Raw genomic sequence first — 18,193 nt, forward strand, 5'->3', positions numbered from 1 at the left:
TATTGTGCTAAAAAGTTTTTTGGTTTAATCTTGTGATTGATGTACCGTTTGTTTTTGTTCGCTGCTTTTATATTAAAGAAAAGTAAATCCTTAGAGCTTTACAAAAAGCTCGTTGTATTCGTAAACCACTGAACATAATTTTTTAAAGGTAGAAGTTACTTAAGGTTTTGTAACTGCGTTGCGTTGTTAGGTTTCTTTTCTTTGGACATTGGCTTCAAGATAGAAAGGATTTTTATTACCTGTTATAATGACTTTTATTTATTTATTAATGCTAAACACTTAAATAAATAAATAAATAAATAAATAAATCTTTGGACAATTTCACACAGCGCCAGCTAGCCCCAAAGTAAGCAACTTAATGCTTGTGTTATGGGTGCTAGCTTAACGGATATACTACATATATACTCTTTTTTTAAATACATAAATATTATACATAGTCACACCCAGACCCGTCACAGAAATTAAAATTCATCATTTCAATTTCTGCCCGGCCGGGAATCGAACCCGGGACCTCTCGGCATAGTAGTCCGTTCTGAACCACTACACCAAACGGCCGACAACGGCAACGGCTTGTAAGCTTACAGAGCAGGTCCAAAGCGCTTATAAAGCGACTTATAAATTTGCATTATTTTGTTCAGTATCATCTGTTTCCTGCTCTAGGAAAACATCAAATGGTATTTAATTAATAAAATTACATCGGCTGTCGAAAGTTTTCTGTATAGTACACCGGCTGGAGTACTACACCTTGAAACCTTGGAGATACAACAGTTTTAACAAAGTTGTGTAATACAGTGGATTAAAGTTAGACTTCATACGCACTGTTTTATAACAAAAAAGGGAAAAGGTAATAAGTTTTTGTCGTTGTTTGCACTAGATTGTATTGTATCCTAAGGTAAAATTGTCTTTTGTCTCCTGCTGAAATATCTTTGAAACATTATTTATTTATCGGATAACGTCCACTGAAAGAAATGAATAAACGGCGGCGCGCGCGTGACCTGCGTGTTGATATTCAATCCGCCGCTGTGCCGCGAATGTCAAGTCCCGAACGCTGCAGCGTGACAACCGGGACAAACCGGGACATTTGTAATCATGGCGTGACGCCGCTCTATTGGAAACAGCCTATGTTGCTCCTGGATCAAAGGACCTTTGGAGGAGTGCGCACAAGAGAACACGTGAGGTTTGTGTTTTCAATTTACTATACAATTTGGTTGGGTACTTTCTATGGGTAGCTTTTTAAAGACTCAAGTCGAAGCACATTACAGACAGTAGTTTTTTTAAACTCTATCCACAACGAGGAAGCTTATGGTCTGCATCTCACTTGATGGAAAGTGATGATCAGGCTGAAGGTGGAAGGTTACTGTTAGATACAAAACCCTCTCGTATTAAGTCAGATTTAACTTTTAGGTATCCAAATAAAAAATTGAGGCAACTTACTGCCCACAAAAGGTTTGACGTTGATATTAGCTCCGCTGGAGGGCGGAGTGACGGGAATTTTAAGTTGAGCTGACCACTGCAGCGTAGCGATTGTTGGAACAAATACCATTGCGCGAGTTTTCTGTATAAAATATCCCGAATGTAGCGCACATTTTCAGTAAATTGATTTATTTATGTAGAAGTAACAACCAGTTTCAATTAATAATTAATGTATTTTAATGATGATACTGCAAAACAAAATGGAAATGTATCAGCATCGTGATTAATTTATATGTCACTGTTAATATTTTACAATATCAAACGGAGTATAAACCCGTTACAATAAAGACCAACACAAGTAGGCACATCGATCCCGTTGAAAGTTCTAAGAAGTTTATTCCACGACGGCAACAACAGCCGTCCACTCTAACGCGATTTCGCGATCCAGTACCTCGTCAACATTACCAGAAAATTACTTACTATTCTCCCATACAAATACCAACCTTCTTTCTGTGGCTGAGAATCGAAATTCGTTTAATGGCATACCTCTTGACCTGCCGTATTGACATTTGGAAAGGCGTAAGTCGGGATCAATCTCCTCAGAGGCTGGAATGCAAATACGGTTCTTTATAGAGGCGGTTGGGGCAGCAGTAAACCTCCGAGATTGAACGGGCCCAATATCCCCTTTGTAGAGGCGCGAAAAGGGCGTTAATGGAATCAGGTCGGAGTGCAAGCCATCCTCATTGAGCCGGGAATTCCCGGGATTTCTTTTAGCCGTTACTACAATTCGGTGGGCGCGCGTTTATCGCGCAATTGCCGGAAACAAATCGCCGTGTTGCTTTTGTTCGCGCCTTCAAGCATTCGAATCTTGTAAGATTTTACTTATTTACAAAATTTCTTACTGTTGATATTAAGAAAAATCCTGTTCTTTAATTCATGACAAAAAACCATATTAGCTTGAAAATAAATACTTATTTTTTGTATCATTTTTCAACGTCATAAATAACTTGTTTTGAATTATATTTTACCTGTTACACAAACAGTCCGATAACAATCTCTTCCGTGAGCTGTTATCACGCAGCGCCCTCTTTAATATTATGTTATCGCGCGAATCTCTTTCAATCTGCGCGAAACTGCCGGTCCTCTTTCAAATTACGAGCTGCAGCTTATGTTTCGTTTTGGGTAAATGTTTTTATGAATCATTCTTGCTTTTAAAATTGTATGTTTTTTTTCTGAAATTGCAAAATAGGCTTCTTTAAGCTTAACGAGTCATCTTATTCACAAAGATAATGTTGTTGTAAAAGTAAATTCGGGATTTTCTTCTATAGCATATTAAATAATTAACTGTAATAAATAAACGGAGAATTCATTTTTATGCTACGGAGAAAACAGTTATTTTAATTACATTTATCTTGAGTTGCGTGCCTGTCTAGAAAGTATCTAAACTAGACGAAATGAGCACAATAACTTTTAGTATGGGTTTTACGAAGCTGTATGTGCTAAGGCTAACACACTGTTATCATTTATAATAAAGTGATTTCTTTTACCTTAACCTCGTAAGCCCGGATGTGCATCAGAAGGAACTAAAACTTTGTAGTCAGTAACGCCGAGACATTTTCGGAGGTGAATTGTAAGTATCGCCGGATGTGCCTTCAGAGGAACTAAAACTTTAGCGATAATTTTAAGTTCAAAAATTCGCGCCTATCGAACAAAAACAGTGATAGTCTTTGGCTTAAAGTATTCAAAATCAGGTATCCGAACTTATTCATGTAAAAAAAACAAAATGTCACTGTCAAATTATCAATTTTCTTTGACAAGGTGGTTCTTCCGAGAGGACGTGATGTACAATTAATTTTTTTTCTTCACGAAAACGTTGTTTTATTGAAAAACTAACCAGTATAATTTAAATTTAAATACTGCTAAACAAGCAAAAAAATATTTTTACCAATTTGAAGAAGTTTTGTAAGATTTTTTTTCGTTTGAAAATAATAGTTCTTTGCAAAGAACATTCGGTCTTGATGGTGAAAGTTTTATTTTTGTACATTTTTTTCTATTGAGATGGATTGAGTATTGGACTTTTAAAATTATTATATGATTGAGAAAATTTACCATGACAACGTTCTGATTTTTAGTTTAATAAATATTATAATTAACATGAATATTCACTTTACTTCTTACACATTAGAACCTATCATTATTGTATGTTATAAAACCGATAATACTTTTAAAAGTACTAATTATGAAACATTAAATAAAATTAAAACACTTGTACATTTTCAGTTACATTTATTTATATCATTATTGTATCTTTATGTAGTATTAATTTATTAAAAAGTTTACATTTATGTTTTACTTTAAAGTATAAAATACAATTTATTTACTTTTTCTTTTTAAAGTCTGTAATACCGAATGTTCTTTTAAGAGAAAATATTTTTTTATTATTTTTTACCTAAAATAAGCTCTATGCACTATTATCTAAGGCCCCTGAAAATATGAATGCAAAAGAAAATCTCTAACATAGATTTTTCTTTACTCGAAGTGCTCGGCGTTTACTACTACAAATTATTCGTTCTTCTGAAAGCACATTCGGCGATACTTAGAAGTCGACAAAATTTACTCTTCGGTCTTACGAGGTTAAATTTATACTCTTGAAGGGTAAGGGTGAGACAGGGTTATTTAGGTACATAAATTCACAGGTAAGTCTTGTCTTACACCATTTGCTTGAAAGCGGGAAATCTCAACCCACAACTTCAATTATATTTTCTTTGTTCACGTGTTTACACCAGAACCGCGCCAGAGGCTAATATCCGTTTTAATTTGCAAACAGGACCCGATAATTTGGCAGAAGAAAATTAACTTCATTATGTTTTCAATTTCTACCCAGATGGCGTATAAAGTTGATTATTTAAACCTATTAAGGTCGCTTTGAAAAGTGGTTTATGTTCAGTAGCAGAAGCGTAAGTACACAAAGATTTATTTAATTAGCAAATATTCCAAGCAAACATTTTACATAATTGCTATAGCTCCTTTATTAAACACTAGCGGCCGCCCACGACTTCGTACGCGTGGATCCCGTTTTACCCCCTTTGGGGGTGGAATTTCGTAAAATCCTTTCTTAGCTGATGCCTACAATCCTACATCATAACATCAGCAAACAGCCCGATCCGTCCAGTGGTTTGGGTTGTGCATTGATAGATCACTATGTCAGTCAGTCAGTGACCTCTGAGTTATGTATATTTGAAGCTATACAATACTCTTGCAAGTGGGTTTAGATGTTCATGACCCGAGCAAAAATGATTGTTTGACTGACGTTTATGAAAATCTCTTGTCTCCTCAGTTCTTATCACCCCTCATCACGTCGCGGGCAGTTCCCGCATTATTTGTTTCCATCCGCGGTAGGCGCGGCACATCGGCGGCGCACGGTGGGCTGATATTAGAGCTTCATAGACTTAGCGTCGCTCAAAAATCAAGTGCCGAATTTTGAATAAATAAATATGCCAATGTGTTCCTTTACCAAAAAGGAATATTTTATGTTATGTAACGTTTCTTGATAAAGTTATTATTTAATAAGTTATTGACAATTTCCTTTTTTTTTGTATGGAGCTCAACATTTATTTTTATTTTATTCGTTATTCTCAAGCTTTCTTAAGAAAATGCTTTTTGTATTATGTAATGCATCATATAAGCTATATTATCACCAAGGGACGAATCCCGGAAACCCTCGGAACATTGTCATTTTCGACTTTAAAATAAAAAAATAATAAAAAGAAAACTGCAATGTTATGTACTTTCTTCCGTACTATTCTAACGAGGTGAAGAACTAAGCACGTTTTTTATAGTGGTGTTCCCAGGAGGCCTAATCCACATGATTACTAAGGTTACTATAATACATATAATATTTGTTTTATGGAAATTAAGCCAGTTTGAAGTTAAATTTATTGGTTAGACTCAAGCGCCACTTTCTGAATCTACAAAAGTAAAGTTTTCTTTCTCAGTATCAGCCTAGACATGAAATTGATCATTTATAGTGGACTTTTTGGTGGTGTTGAAAACCTTTCTTGATGGCAATTACGTCTAAATTATTCATTTCTGTTGATATGGCTTTACAAATATCACATCGCTGCTTGTGCCATTTATCAACGATATTATTTTTCTATCTATCAAGTGAGAATCAGTTATTACGAGATTGTTTTGCTTCCAGAATTTTATTACGATCTATTAAATTTTCAATTTCCGCGTCCATTAAGTTTTTTTCATTGTTAACATTAAAATAGGTCGACAATAAATTAAATGCAGCTTATTTTGAATAAAAAAAAATGGGTCTCCTTCATAAATTTGAAAAAGAAATGAGTCGATAGTAAAAAGTGGAGCTAGAAACCTTATTTTCCCGTATCCATTTTATCTGGAGACATCAAACCGAACGTTCATTTAGGCACTTACAAGTTGCCCTAAAACGCTAGAATCATCATTTTCGCAAATTTTGTTTCGCAGACCAAACTATACTACGTACATGAAGCTCTACATACGTACATGCCTGCAAGCATACAAAATTATTGCTCACGGAAAAGATATTTACTTCCAATCAGAAAGTACTACACCACGCTCGAATTTTGCAGGAGAGCAACTAATGAAGATATTTTACACAATTTATTTTTAAAATCTGATTCTCAGATATAGATAATAATATAAACTTCATAGAAAACACAAAGTTTTATCAACAGCAGCAAAAAGTTAATTAATAAATGATCGATTTGATGATGAGGCTGATACTGATACTGAAAGAAAGCTTTACTTTTGTGGACATTAGCCTATTTCACGGTTCAGAAACTGACTCTGAATAACCAATAAACTTAACTTCACACTGGCTTAATTTCCATAAAACATATTTTAATAATCTTACAAGTGAATTAGGCCTCCTGGAAACACCACTATAAAAAAACGTGCTTAGTTCTTCACCTCGTTAGGGTAGTACGGAAGAAAGTACATAACATTGCAGTAATTTTTTTTTTCGTTTTTTTTTTTTTATTTTAAAGTCGAAAATGACAATGTTCCGAGGGTTTCCGGGATTCGTCCCTTGGTGATAATATAGCTTATATGATGCATTACATAATACAAAAAGCAATTTCTTAAGAAAGCTTAAGAATAACGAATAAAATAAAAATAAATGTTGAGCTCCATACAACAAAAAGTAATTATTGTCAATAACTTATTAAATAATAACTTTATCAAGAAAAGTTACATAACATAAAATATTTCTTTTTGGCAAAGGAACACATTGGCGTAGTTATATTTACAAAATTTGGCAGTTATTTAATTTTTTTATTTTTTTTTATTTTAAAGTCCAAAATGACAATGTTCCGAAGATTTCCGAAATGCGACACTTGGTGATAACATAGCTTATATGTTGCATTACATAATACAAAAGTCAATTTCTTAAGAAAACTTGAGAATAACGAATAAAATAAAAATAAATGTTGAGCTCCATACAAAAAAAAAGGAAATTGTCAATAACTTATTAAATAATAACTTTATCAAGAAACGTTACATAACATAAAATATTCCTTTTTGGTAAAGGAACACATTGGCATATTTATTTTTTCAAAATTTGGCACTTGATTTTTGAGCGACGCTAAGTCTATGAAGCTCTAATATCAGCCCACCGTGCGGCGGGGGAAATCAGAGGCCGGCGGGTTTATTATTTAACCGCGGCGGTCCCGCGGGCGCTGCTGTCGCTCTCATCACCTTATTAGCTGTTGGGTCCCGAACAGCGTTGCCAGAGGTCCCGATTTTGGCGGGACGTCCCGATTTTTAAATCAAATTTATATGTCCCGCGCGAGACAGGCTCGGTCCCGCTTTTCGGATAGAGACACTCACTTCACCAGACTATTGTTTGAAACGCCATTTATTATTCTAAAGAATTTTTTTTTTTTTCGATTTTTGTTTTTATGTTCTTTTTTTATTCTAAAGACGAATTTAACGATAGAGTAAATCTGATTTAAAATTTATTATTTTTTTGTTAAAATACATTTTCTATGACTACTTTTGCTATCTAATGTCACGTAAACGTAATTTTATGTCAAATAAAAAGATAAATATTTGAAAACCTTTGATTGTATACGTTTTTTTACTATGTCCCGCTTCTGACGGAAGAATCCCGCTATTTTCACTCACAAAGTACCAAAGTCCCGACTTGGCGAAAAAAAAACTGGCAACGCTGGTCCCGAAACAGGTTTATTTGCTAGTTTTTTCAAGGTCCATATAAGGTGGGGTCAGGTTAAGGCAAGTCTTATTACAGACATGCCCTGTAGTTGTGTGCGTATACGTAAGCGGATGTTAGCAGGTACTGTTTAATTTTAGATTAAATCTGTTTTGACACAAGTGAACAGGCATCTTCTGGGTGGGCTCGCTCTATTACTCGTATGAATCAATTACGATAAGCACATACATAGAAGCAAACTTGGCAGTTCTCGTTTAAATTACGCAGTGTAAAAACAAATTATCCTGACAGCTTTTTAACGTTTCTCATCTGTCGAGCCTAAATGCCGATTTGGGCGGAAAGTTGAGCCCATTAAGTGGGCAAACATGTCGGCACAAAACGGCTAACCTAGCAAAATTAATTTTGCCAATATCAGAGGAACTCGTGGATAACTTTGTATTTTCGGACTCAAACGATCACGAAAATATTTAAGGCCGGGTAGCNTCTATATCTATATCTATATCTTCTATATCTATATATATATAAAAATGAAACCCGTTTCGCGTTGTCACGGCATCACGTGTGAACGGCTGAACCGATTTCGATAATTCTTTTTTTTAAATGTTTGTGGAAGTCCAAGGATGGTTCTTACGGAAAAAAATATTAAGAAAATTCTACACTAAGGCGGTACGAAGTTCGCCGGGTCAGCTAGTTTTTAATATTTTAGAATTGTTTAAATATGGCGTAACGTGTGCTCTTGGCGGGATCGAGAAACAAACAACAACACATAATGATGGCTACAAATTCAATTCGCAGCGGTAAATACTCACTAGAAATTTACTCTGATGCATCCTTAACCGGATGGGGTGTGATGTGCAATGGCGAAAGGTCAAACGGTTTCTGGGATTCAACCGAGTCCAAATATCATATTAACCTGTTGGAGTTAAAGGCAGCCTTCATAGGCCTGCAGTGTTTTGCAAAGGATATGCGTGATTGCGAAATTTTATTAAGAATTGATAATACAGTTGCCATCTCTTACATTAACAGGATGGGTGGGATTCAATACACCCACTTAAATGAAATTACACGTCGTATTTGGAAATGGTGTGAAGAGAGGCAATTGCATATCTTTGCGTCATATATTAAATCCAAAGATAATGTCGAGGCTGACGAAGAGTCCAGACGGACGAATATTGATACAGAATGGAGTTTATCATCTACAGCATTTCATAGTATTGTTGAGAAGTATGGAGAACCTGATATAGATCTTTTTGCAACTCGTTTAAATTCTAAATGCAAAAGATATATATCATGGAAAAGAGATCCATTAGCTTTTAATGTAGACGCTTTTACTGTTGACTGGAGCCCATATTTCTTTTACTCTTTTCCTCCCTTCTCTCTCATACTGAAATGCCTTCGAAAGATAATTAACGAAAGAGCGACTGGAATCATGGTAGTGCCTTACTGGATAAGTCAACCATGGTATCCCTTATTCCAATCCTTGATGTGTAGAGATCCGATATACCTTCATCCTGATCGTAATTTATTACTATCTCCTTACAGAGAACCTCACCCACGATGGAGAACTCTTACCCTGGTATCATGTCTGTTATCAGGTCAGCATTTTCACGACATTCACTGCACCCAGGAACAATAGACATCATGATCGGGTCTTTATCGAAAAACTCTCTTAAGCAATATAATGTTGCCTTAAAGAAATGGTGGCTTTATTGCCTATCTAGAAACGGTACAGACAGACAGACAGACAGACAGACAGAGTTACTTTCGCATTTATAATATTAGTTGGGATTTATTCGATTCTAAAATATATTCCCAAAAATTTTGAAAGTTGTTTTAATTTGTATCACTTGGATATGATTTGTATTAGAAAGTCCTGTGAGTGTGACGCTTGAACGGAAGGAAATCAACCTAACCTAACCAACTGCGTATTTCCAAACTGCGTATTTCTATACTGTGTAGCCGCGAGAGCTCTTTGGCGCGCTGTCTTCGGCGAAGTATTGCGCGCGCAGATTTTGACAGCGCGAAATACCTACTTTAGCAGAAATACCAAGCCTTAAACTGGCAGTTGAAACTACTAACGAACGAAAGTTTTTAATTATTGAAAGTAGAAAGACAAAAAAGAGTACCATTAATAAATTACTTGCTGAAAATCTACTTACTCTAATCTACTTTACCATCACTTACATGTACCACTTTCAAGCGAAATAAATTATTTGATTTGATTTGAAAAAAAAAAACACTTCCAAAAAGTTTATCACTGTTTTTGAGATTTTTGTTTATTTCTAATCCGATTCCATTAAGCACAATGAATTGCCAGCGAAACTACCAATTCCAGACATAGGCCACACAGTCTATTCCCAATTTACTCGTTCAGAATATCTCATTTCTGGACAAATTGGAACACGGCGGGATTCGCAGAGCTGAAATAACAAATTATAATTTCTTTTCGAGAGCAAGTCAGTTGTTGTCGACACAAATTAAAAACGTGTTCTCACTCCCGATGAGAGGATTTGTGGACACACAAATGGGGATTTGGTAATTTATTAAGTCTAGAAAATATTTTGTTTATTTTTAAGGTTCTCATAAACTGCTAAAAATACGCAATATTTTAAAAGTTCATTATTCGGCATTTGACTTTTTTTATTATTAATATTCTCTACAAAACAGATAAAAAAGAATATTGTAAGTACCTACATTGTTCTGGTTTAGCATAAGCGCTTGTTACCTAAAAGACGTCAGTTACCCTCGCTACTTCGCGAAGGATCAGGCGATTTCCCACTCCAGCGATACCTCGATGGCCCTCAGACCCAGCGAACAATGGAGCGATGGCGGTGCAATACTCGCGGCGCCCCATGCTATTGTTTTGGCGAAACATGCTGAGAGCGTCCTGGGCATGGCTATATTTGATCATCCTCGTCTATACCAACAGTTGATACCGACTTTGTCTTTAAAAGTCAGCGGTTGAATATTACTGATAAATAGGGGAGATATAAGCACCAAGATTAAAGAATAGAGATTTTGAGTAAAATCGAATCTACTGACAACAAAATAATCGTCTTTTTAAGCCGCAAATAACAGCACGGGAGGCCTATTTTTAATACCTAGTGGACGCAAAATTGCTGAAAAATGATGATGATGGATCACAATAATAGGCATTTTAGTCCGGTATAGGATTCAAACCATTCAATATCAATTAAATTACTTCAGTAGTGAAATAAATTTTATTGATAAACATTGTTTATCTTAAAATCTTTTATATAAATTATTCAGCTAGCATTAAATAAACATAATTATCTCTAACTGTTGAAAGTCAGGCCCTTGAAAAAATACTTGACAAACCAAGAACATTTCTTTCCTCCAATTTTCTCAGAAATTGTTACAGTTTTATTCTTACTTCAATACGTAAATCACATTTCCAATAACATACTTACATCCTCGGAAGGGCAAAACTATTTGAGGACCCGCATTAACAAGTTTTCTCCACTTGAAGCCTGCTTGGGCGAAATTCTCATATAAAAAGGCAACAAAATAACGACTGGAAAGTGGCTATATTTTCAAAAAAAGATGGCTTTGGAAGAAATGAAAAATTTTGTAAAAAGCTTTCAGCAAACATGAAACTGAAATTTTAATACTTATTTTGATTATTGTTTGGGTGATATTTTTCTTTTATTGTTTTCCTTGTAATTTTAATTTTCATTTACAAAAATTAAATACTTATTTATAAAAGGATACACAAACAAAACGCTATCAAAAATATGCCGTTCAATCTTTCGTTCAATTATTTATTTTTCACAAAAAATTTATACCACGTAGGTTTGTTAGAATGTTTTTTTTTCATTGGTGCCAGCTGTGTCTACCGACCGCTGGTGACTGTTTTATATTTATTGCAACCGAAAGCACGTCGAGTGAATCCGAGCGTCCTCTCGTGCACGCACGCGGCTCCTGAGACAAAGGCGGCCATTACACGCCACTCGCGTCGAGGGCCCTTCGCTCTTTTGGAGGGTAAAGATAAACTCGCTGACGAACTGATGTTACTGATCAACGATAAATCTACTTAGAGCATTTACCAGCTTGAATCTAATGCTTCATCCAATCCAACGCATGCAGATCGCTATAGCCGGCGCGATCATGGGCCAATGACAGGTCACCTGTGTCACCTGTCATTCGCGCCGGCGATGACGATCTGCATGCGTTGGTATGGTTGAAGCCTAAAGCGATGAAGGTAAACAATAGCAGGCCTGGCTCACTCCGCGCGGTACATCCGATAATTACCTACAGCGAAGCGCCCCGCCGGCGGGTATTATATCAGTCGAGTGTCACGCGCGCGCTCGTCAGGACGCTGGCATGCGTTGTAGTATGATTATAATTCTATGATCGAAGTATTATTTAAAAATGGACATAAAGAGAAAGAAATATTGTGCGGCGTTCGGGTGTTTAAATTCGAAAAGTAATCTACCGGATTTATCTTTTTTTTTCGCTTCCCAAAGATGCTGAAAGGTATGTTGGCCATGTAGGTAATCAATAATTCTTAGGATAGTATAGGAACCTAACCTACTATGAAGGTTTTCCATAATGAATGCATACTTACCTACATACGTACCTCATTACAAATAAGTAGATTAATTATTTTTTCACTAGACAGCAACCCTAACAGCGTAAGAAGAGTTCAGAGGCACGCGATAGAAAGAGACAAAACTTGTAGGTGAATAAAATTGTAGGTACGTAGTGCTGTGCGAGCTGAATTCCACTGTATCGCGTCGTAGCAAGACTCGCATTTATTTAAATCGTCTTGCGGAGTAATCCTTCTGTACCTGTACTATTACTTATTCTGTGACAATAGTTAAGTACCTACCTAACTGATGATTTAATATTTACGTTACAGGTAAAAACATTTAGAAAATAGAAAGTTTCATTTAATATGAATATTATTATAAGTTTTTTTTTCTTTAAAACTTGTTTATCATTCTTCTTTTTCATCGCGTAACAGCGTTAACAGACACGTTAAGTCATATTCTGGAAAGTACTTCTAACTTTGCAATTGTTGTTTCGCAGACTAGTTTAATGTGAAATTTAAATTCTCTCATTTCCCTGATTATTCTTGTTACGAGCTCACATTACGCTCAAGGCTCAAAAATTAATATCCCAGCACCTCCAGGGGTCGCGTGTGTCGGCACAGCTGCCGCGAAGTACCGGCCGCTGCTTCCGAGTAATTAACTTTTTCTCGCTGGAACGACTTTATGTTATGAGTGTGACGACTGTTCTCTTTAGTGTTTTGGAATGCAAATATTTAGCACCATTGCTCCATCACGAGTGCAGTGCCAGCTTTGGCAGTGATTACGGAGGTTAAATGCAGAGGGTAGATTAAAACTGTTTCAAGAAAAAAAAAATATTGACGGCTTCATGCTTATTAGGACGAAAACGTAACAGAGTGACATTAAGGGCACGATACAGAACAGAAATTAATTGAATAAATGTTAATCTTTGTAGGTAGGTGACAAACATGTGGTGTAGATGACTGTAACAATGTAATCAATGGCCTTCTAGAATATCGAAAGACCCCAATTACCTACCTATTTATGGACCTAACCTATAAGTAGGTAGGTATGAGACGAGCTTCTTTGCATGCACAGGAAAAAAATCGTGAATATAGGCTACCCTACAAAAAGATTACCTACCACGTGTAAGAAATTGTAGGCACACCCAATAAATTACAAGATTGTTGTCACTTTAGTCAGATTTTGTTACAACACTCTAGGCAATAAACGCCAGCTGTTCTTTGTATAATTCGACCTTGTTCGCTTCCAAGTAATTAACTTTTTGTTGCTCAAAGGAACATAATATAATTATGACGCTTATCTGGTAGTTTCAAGATTAATTTCACATTTTTGTCAAGTTACTAGATTTTGATACAAACTTTAGTCTTCGAGAATGCGAGACGAATTAGGTATTAAGGTTAATTCCACTGTGCTCACCTAAGTGCCTAATGTCTGTTGGAACTATCTAACTAAATACAATCTAATAGATTTATTTATTTTTTTGTGAAAAAAAGAAGGTAGGATTAATTGACAACTTATGGCGCGCGCGCGCACGGGAGACTTGTCACCGTGACAGTATGACTCTCCATAGATAAGAATACCTACAAGTACGTTCTCTTTTTCTTTTTATAAAACTGTAAAGGAGAAAGATATACTGTAACGGTGACAAAAATTAGCATAGCCAATTTGAACAGTCATAATATTAGAAAAAACTTTTGAAAAGGCCTACAGCCTCCTTACTTCTGTGTGGGTACTCCAAGTAGTTAGATGCATGACCTTGCGTAGATTTTGGATGGATAGACATCTTGTAAATTAAATTCATACCTAAAATAATGATCAGCACAACAGCCGCCAGTCACAGATAACTTCAAACTGTAGGTACTCGTTCAACTAAAATAGACGCCTAAGTATGGCCATCTTGTGTGAAGTCTAAAATTACTAAGATAACAACTTGATCCTTACACTAAGATCAAGAGAGCCTTGAAATGTCTTATCATGAAACTTCCGTGTAGTTTACTTTCTAAAACCGCATACTAATATTCAAAGCAAGTGGTATACTTAGTTCTTATTTCGCAATTATGTGAATAGGTATTTGGTTCACATATTTTTTCCATCATAACTTACGCGCGTAACTGGCACACAACCATTACAGTACGTACAGTACATAGGTACAACCATTTCCCTGGAGTTATATCAGTAATTATCGAACTTAAAAAAAATCAATTCTTTCTTTTTGCGAAAATTCATTTTACTTTAAAACCTATGAAAGATTTTTAAGCACGTAACGTTACGTAGATGTACACGTAACTGAGCTATTTCTATTTAGAGTTAATACTACCACCAAGTATAGCTTACTTGTTACACAATAATTCAGGCGTATTCAAATAATCCTATTATTAAACTAGCGTGGGTGTTTGCTAAACAATGTCCTTAATCCTTCAGCCGACATTATAATTGCAACAATGCAGCCCCGAATCGCCTAAAGCCACTAATTAATTACGTTCCCGTCACGCGTGACGGCGCGAGACGTGACGACAAAAACGGGTAACGGGTTATACAGTGACAGCGGGACTCGCACGTGAAGCGAGTATAATACATAGAAATAACTCGAATGTGTCAAGAATACATCATGCAAGAAACAATTATTACACATAATTAAGGTGCCCTAATATCTTTCAATTGACATCAAATTCAATTGATATTTCAGCGCAGTTGTCTCGCCCATCATTACAAATGACTTGAAAATTTAAGTGCTTGTGGTATTGAAAAGCACATATTACTTAAAAGCAGCCAAAAACAATGATACCCAAAAATCTATTTCTACATCGTCGAACTTTCAAAATTATATAACGATTTCTATAGCACGCTATTTTATACTCAGAAAGAATCCTCAAGATTACATGAAATATAATTTCATCATAAATTATTCAATAGTTAATTAATTAGAACATCGAAAAAAGTAAGTGAATTGAGATCGAGAACAACGAGTGAGTTAGTGAACAATGGTACCGATGTCGTAAGAAATAAAATATTTAAAAGAGGGTAGACCAATTTACTTGCCAATAAACGCTCACCCGCGTTCATCTCAGTTCACCCGTGATCAATTCATGGTGCGTGCGGCTGCGCCGAAATTAGTGGTGTCATTTGATATTGAAATTATGTGATTATTTTTATCAATAGACGTTAGTGACCATGAAAGGATCGGACGTGTAACAAGGTAACAATCTTAATTTTTTTAAGTGCATAAGTAACTATTTGTGTTGAGGTATTATCACGTGATAGGAGGTATTATTTTATTCTTCACCGGCCTACGAGGGCCTACATGTTGTAAGTAATGGTAATGTAGTGAACGCCGTAGGTGGTATAAAACTCATTAGCCGCGTACTGGCCATCTAGAAACTTTTTTCGTTTTCTGAAAGTAATTCGATCGTATTTTGTTTTTATATTTTTGTTCTTTTTCATTTCCTTGGCGGGAACGTGATGTTTTTAGTAGATTTGTTTTATTTTAAGAAACATACCAATTTTAATACGTATGTAATTGTGATACAAATCTGTGTTGTAATAATGTTTACGTGTGATTGATCCTAAGGAATATGAACTTTATGGATTGTTCAAAGAAACCCATTTGGTATCTTTTTTCGTTTTTAATTCTAGATTTTTTGTAAAATGTTATGTACATATAATAGTAATAACTGACGAACTAACGGCCGATGTGGCAGCCTGGAGTGGAGGCCACGTACCGGAAAATGCATCGTGGGATGTCCACCCACAAGCTGTATCGACGACCTGATAAAGGTAGCAGGAAGGTGCTAGATGCAGGACGCTACCAACCGTGCGATGTGGAAGTCATTGGGGGAGGTCTATGTTCAGCAGTGGACGTCCTGTGGCTGACATTATGATGATTATGAATAGAAATAACATTGGCCAATTTTTCGCAGTGATGGACGTCCAGTGGGAGGCCCGCATCCAGGCGAGCCACGGCGTGGCGGGCGGCGCGGCGCTGCTCACGTGCTCGGTGCCGCCGCCGGTGCGCGCCCACGTCACCGTCACCAGGTGGTTCAAGGACGGCGCCGTGCTGGCTCCCATCGCCGCGGAGGCAGGTCAGTTCCAATTAAATGGTTCGGTAACAACAGTCGCGCAAATTGGTACTCCTGACGCATCTGCATGACAAGGACGGTCATGATATTATGGGGTGCGATTGGTATCATAGCTCATTCGTACTAACATCTCTTCGAATCGGTACCAAAAAATCGGGGGGCACCAGACCATTCTGGGGTAGGGTGACAGACCGACCATTATGGGGGGGTGTAATCGCCCCGGGTGCCAACCCATGCTACGCCGCCACTGCGCGTGCATAGAGCGCCGCGACCAATGACAGGACGCGTTGATATGAACTTATCGTTACAAATTCATACGCCATCGTCATCGTCATCGCGCACGCAGGCTGCACGCGTTGGTTTAGCCGAACCTTTAAGGCTTGGTTCAGACACAGCGATAATCGCGCGGTTGCTAGCCCGTTCTACATTTGCATCAAACTGTTACAGCACTGATATCGCTTCAATGCCTCGCCGAGGAGAACTAACTCCCTTTTTACGGTGTTTTTGCGTGTGTCAGAATTAGACCTAAGTTTTTAACTTGGTATACCGACATTTAGTTAAATTACAATGCTACCGGTACGATCGCACCGGTAATTCGCGTGGCGAACAACTTTTTATCACATACATGTAGGTAGTTGATGGTGTAATTTAATTATCTGACACGTAGTAGTAAATAAAGTATTCGGTGGTTTTTTCAATCATCTGAGCTTTAATATTATTTACAATTCTTTTTAGTAAAGGTAAAAGGTGGTAAATCCAGACGTGTATTTACGCCTAAATTAAATTTATCTTTAGACAAAATAATATGTGGTAGGTACGTGCCAGAATATCTAAAAAAAGCACGCCTACCCGAACTTCGTAAATATCCAGGCATATATTGCGTAGGTACCTGAATACATGGTGTTAGGTAAATGGGTATATGAGCCGACACTAGGCCATGTTAACATGGGCATATAAATGGTATGGTGAAGTCAGAAAATTGATTTATTATTTATTTTTTTTTAATTTTCATACAAATAAATTTTATAAAATCCGATTAGTATGAAAATTAAAATAATTAAAATGAAGATATCAATTTTCTGACTTCACCATACCATTTATATGCCCATGTTAACATGGCCTNCATATAAATGGTATGGTGAAGTCAGAAAATTGATTTATTATTTATTTTTTTTTAATTTTCATACAAATAAATTTTATAAAATCCGATTAGTATGAAAATTAAAATAATTAAAATGAAGATATCAATTTTCTGACTTCACCATACCATTTATATGCCCATGTTAACATGGCCTAGTGTCGGCTCATATACCCATTTACCTAACACCCTGTATATTCGTTGCGGGTATCCGACAAAGTGTGCATCTATCTCGGTGTCCCAGCGCGGCCGGCTGCAGCCGTTAACATATTATTGGCTTTCCTTCGCAACGAAAATTGTTTCTTGCAATTTAGGCTTTAGTTTGGAGCGAAAGGTAGTAACCATAACTTTATACTACTTGTACTTTTGTGCATCGTTCGTCCGTTAGTTTCAGACGAATAACGGCCACTGCTGGACAAAGGCCTCTTCCAAAGATTTCCACAAAAACCGGTCCTTTGCAACTATTTCAATATCTTGCCAAATTATATTTTTAGCTTGATATTACTTACCTACCAACCCTCGTTTTGTGGAAGGAAAAGTCGCATGAACATTTTCTGCTCACAATGTCAAGACCATAATTTTAACTCTATCACTTTTTCATAACAGTTTATGTGGGTTAGAACTTAACTTTTTGTATTGCAATTTTCTCATAAATTCATATTTCATTTTCTTCTAAGAAACTGCTCGGCGTGCCTTCAGTGGCAAGTCAATCTTTCCACTACCGCCTTTAACTGGAACTATTGGAACTCAAACACCGCGATACAAGTCTGGAAAGTTGCCAGTTGAGCGGAAA

General features: G+C 36.4%; 1 protein-coding gene across 1 annotated transcript in view; it reads left to right on the forward strand.

The window, feature by feature from the left end:
- The window catches only part of LOC114353525 (Down syndrome cell adhesion molecule-like protein Dscam2), a 72,093-nt gene that overhangs the window by 2,963 nt on the left and 50,937 nt on the right, over positions 1 to 18,193 (forward strand). The window contains exon 2 of the mRNA XM_028305561.1: positions 16,104 to 16,265. Within this exon, the coding sequence (XP_028161362.1) occupies positions 16,104 to 16,265 (162 nt within the window). The remainder of the gene's footprint in view (positions 1 to 16,103; positions 16,266 to 18,193) is intronic.

This window comes from Ostrinia furnacalis, unplaced genomic scaffold, assembly GCF_004193835.3.
Source record: "Ostrinia furnacalis isolate ACB-3 unplaced genomic scaffold, ASM419383v2 OfSCF1733, whole genome shotgun sequence".
In the NCBI taxonomy this organism is placed as follows: Eukaryota; Metazoa; Arthropoda; class Insecta; order Lepidoptera; family Crambidae; genus Ostrinia; species Ostrinia furnacalis.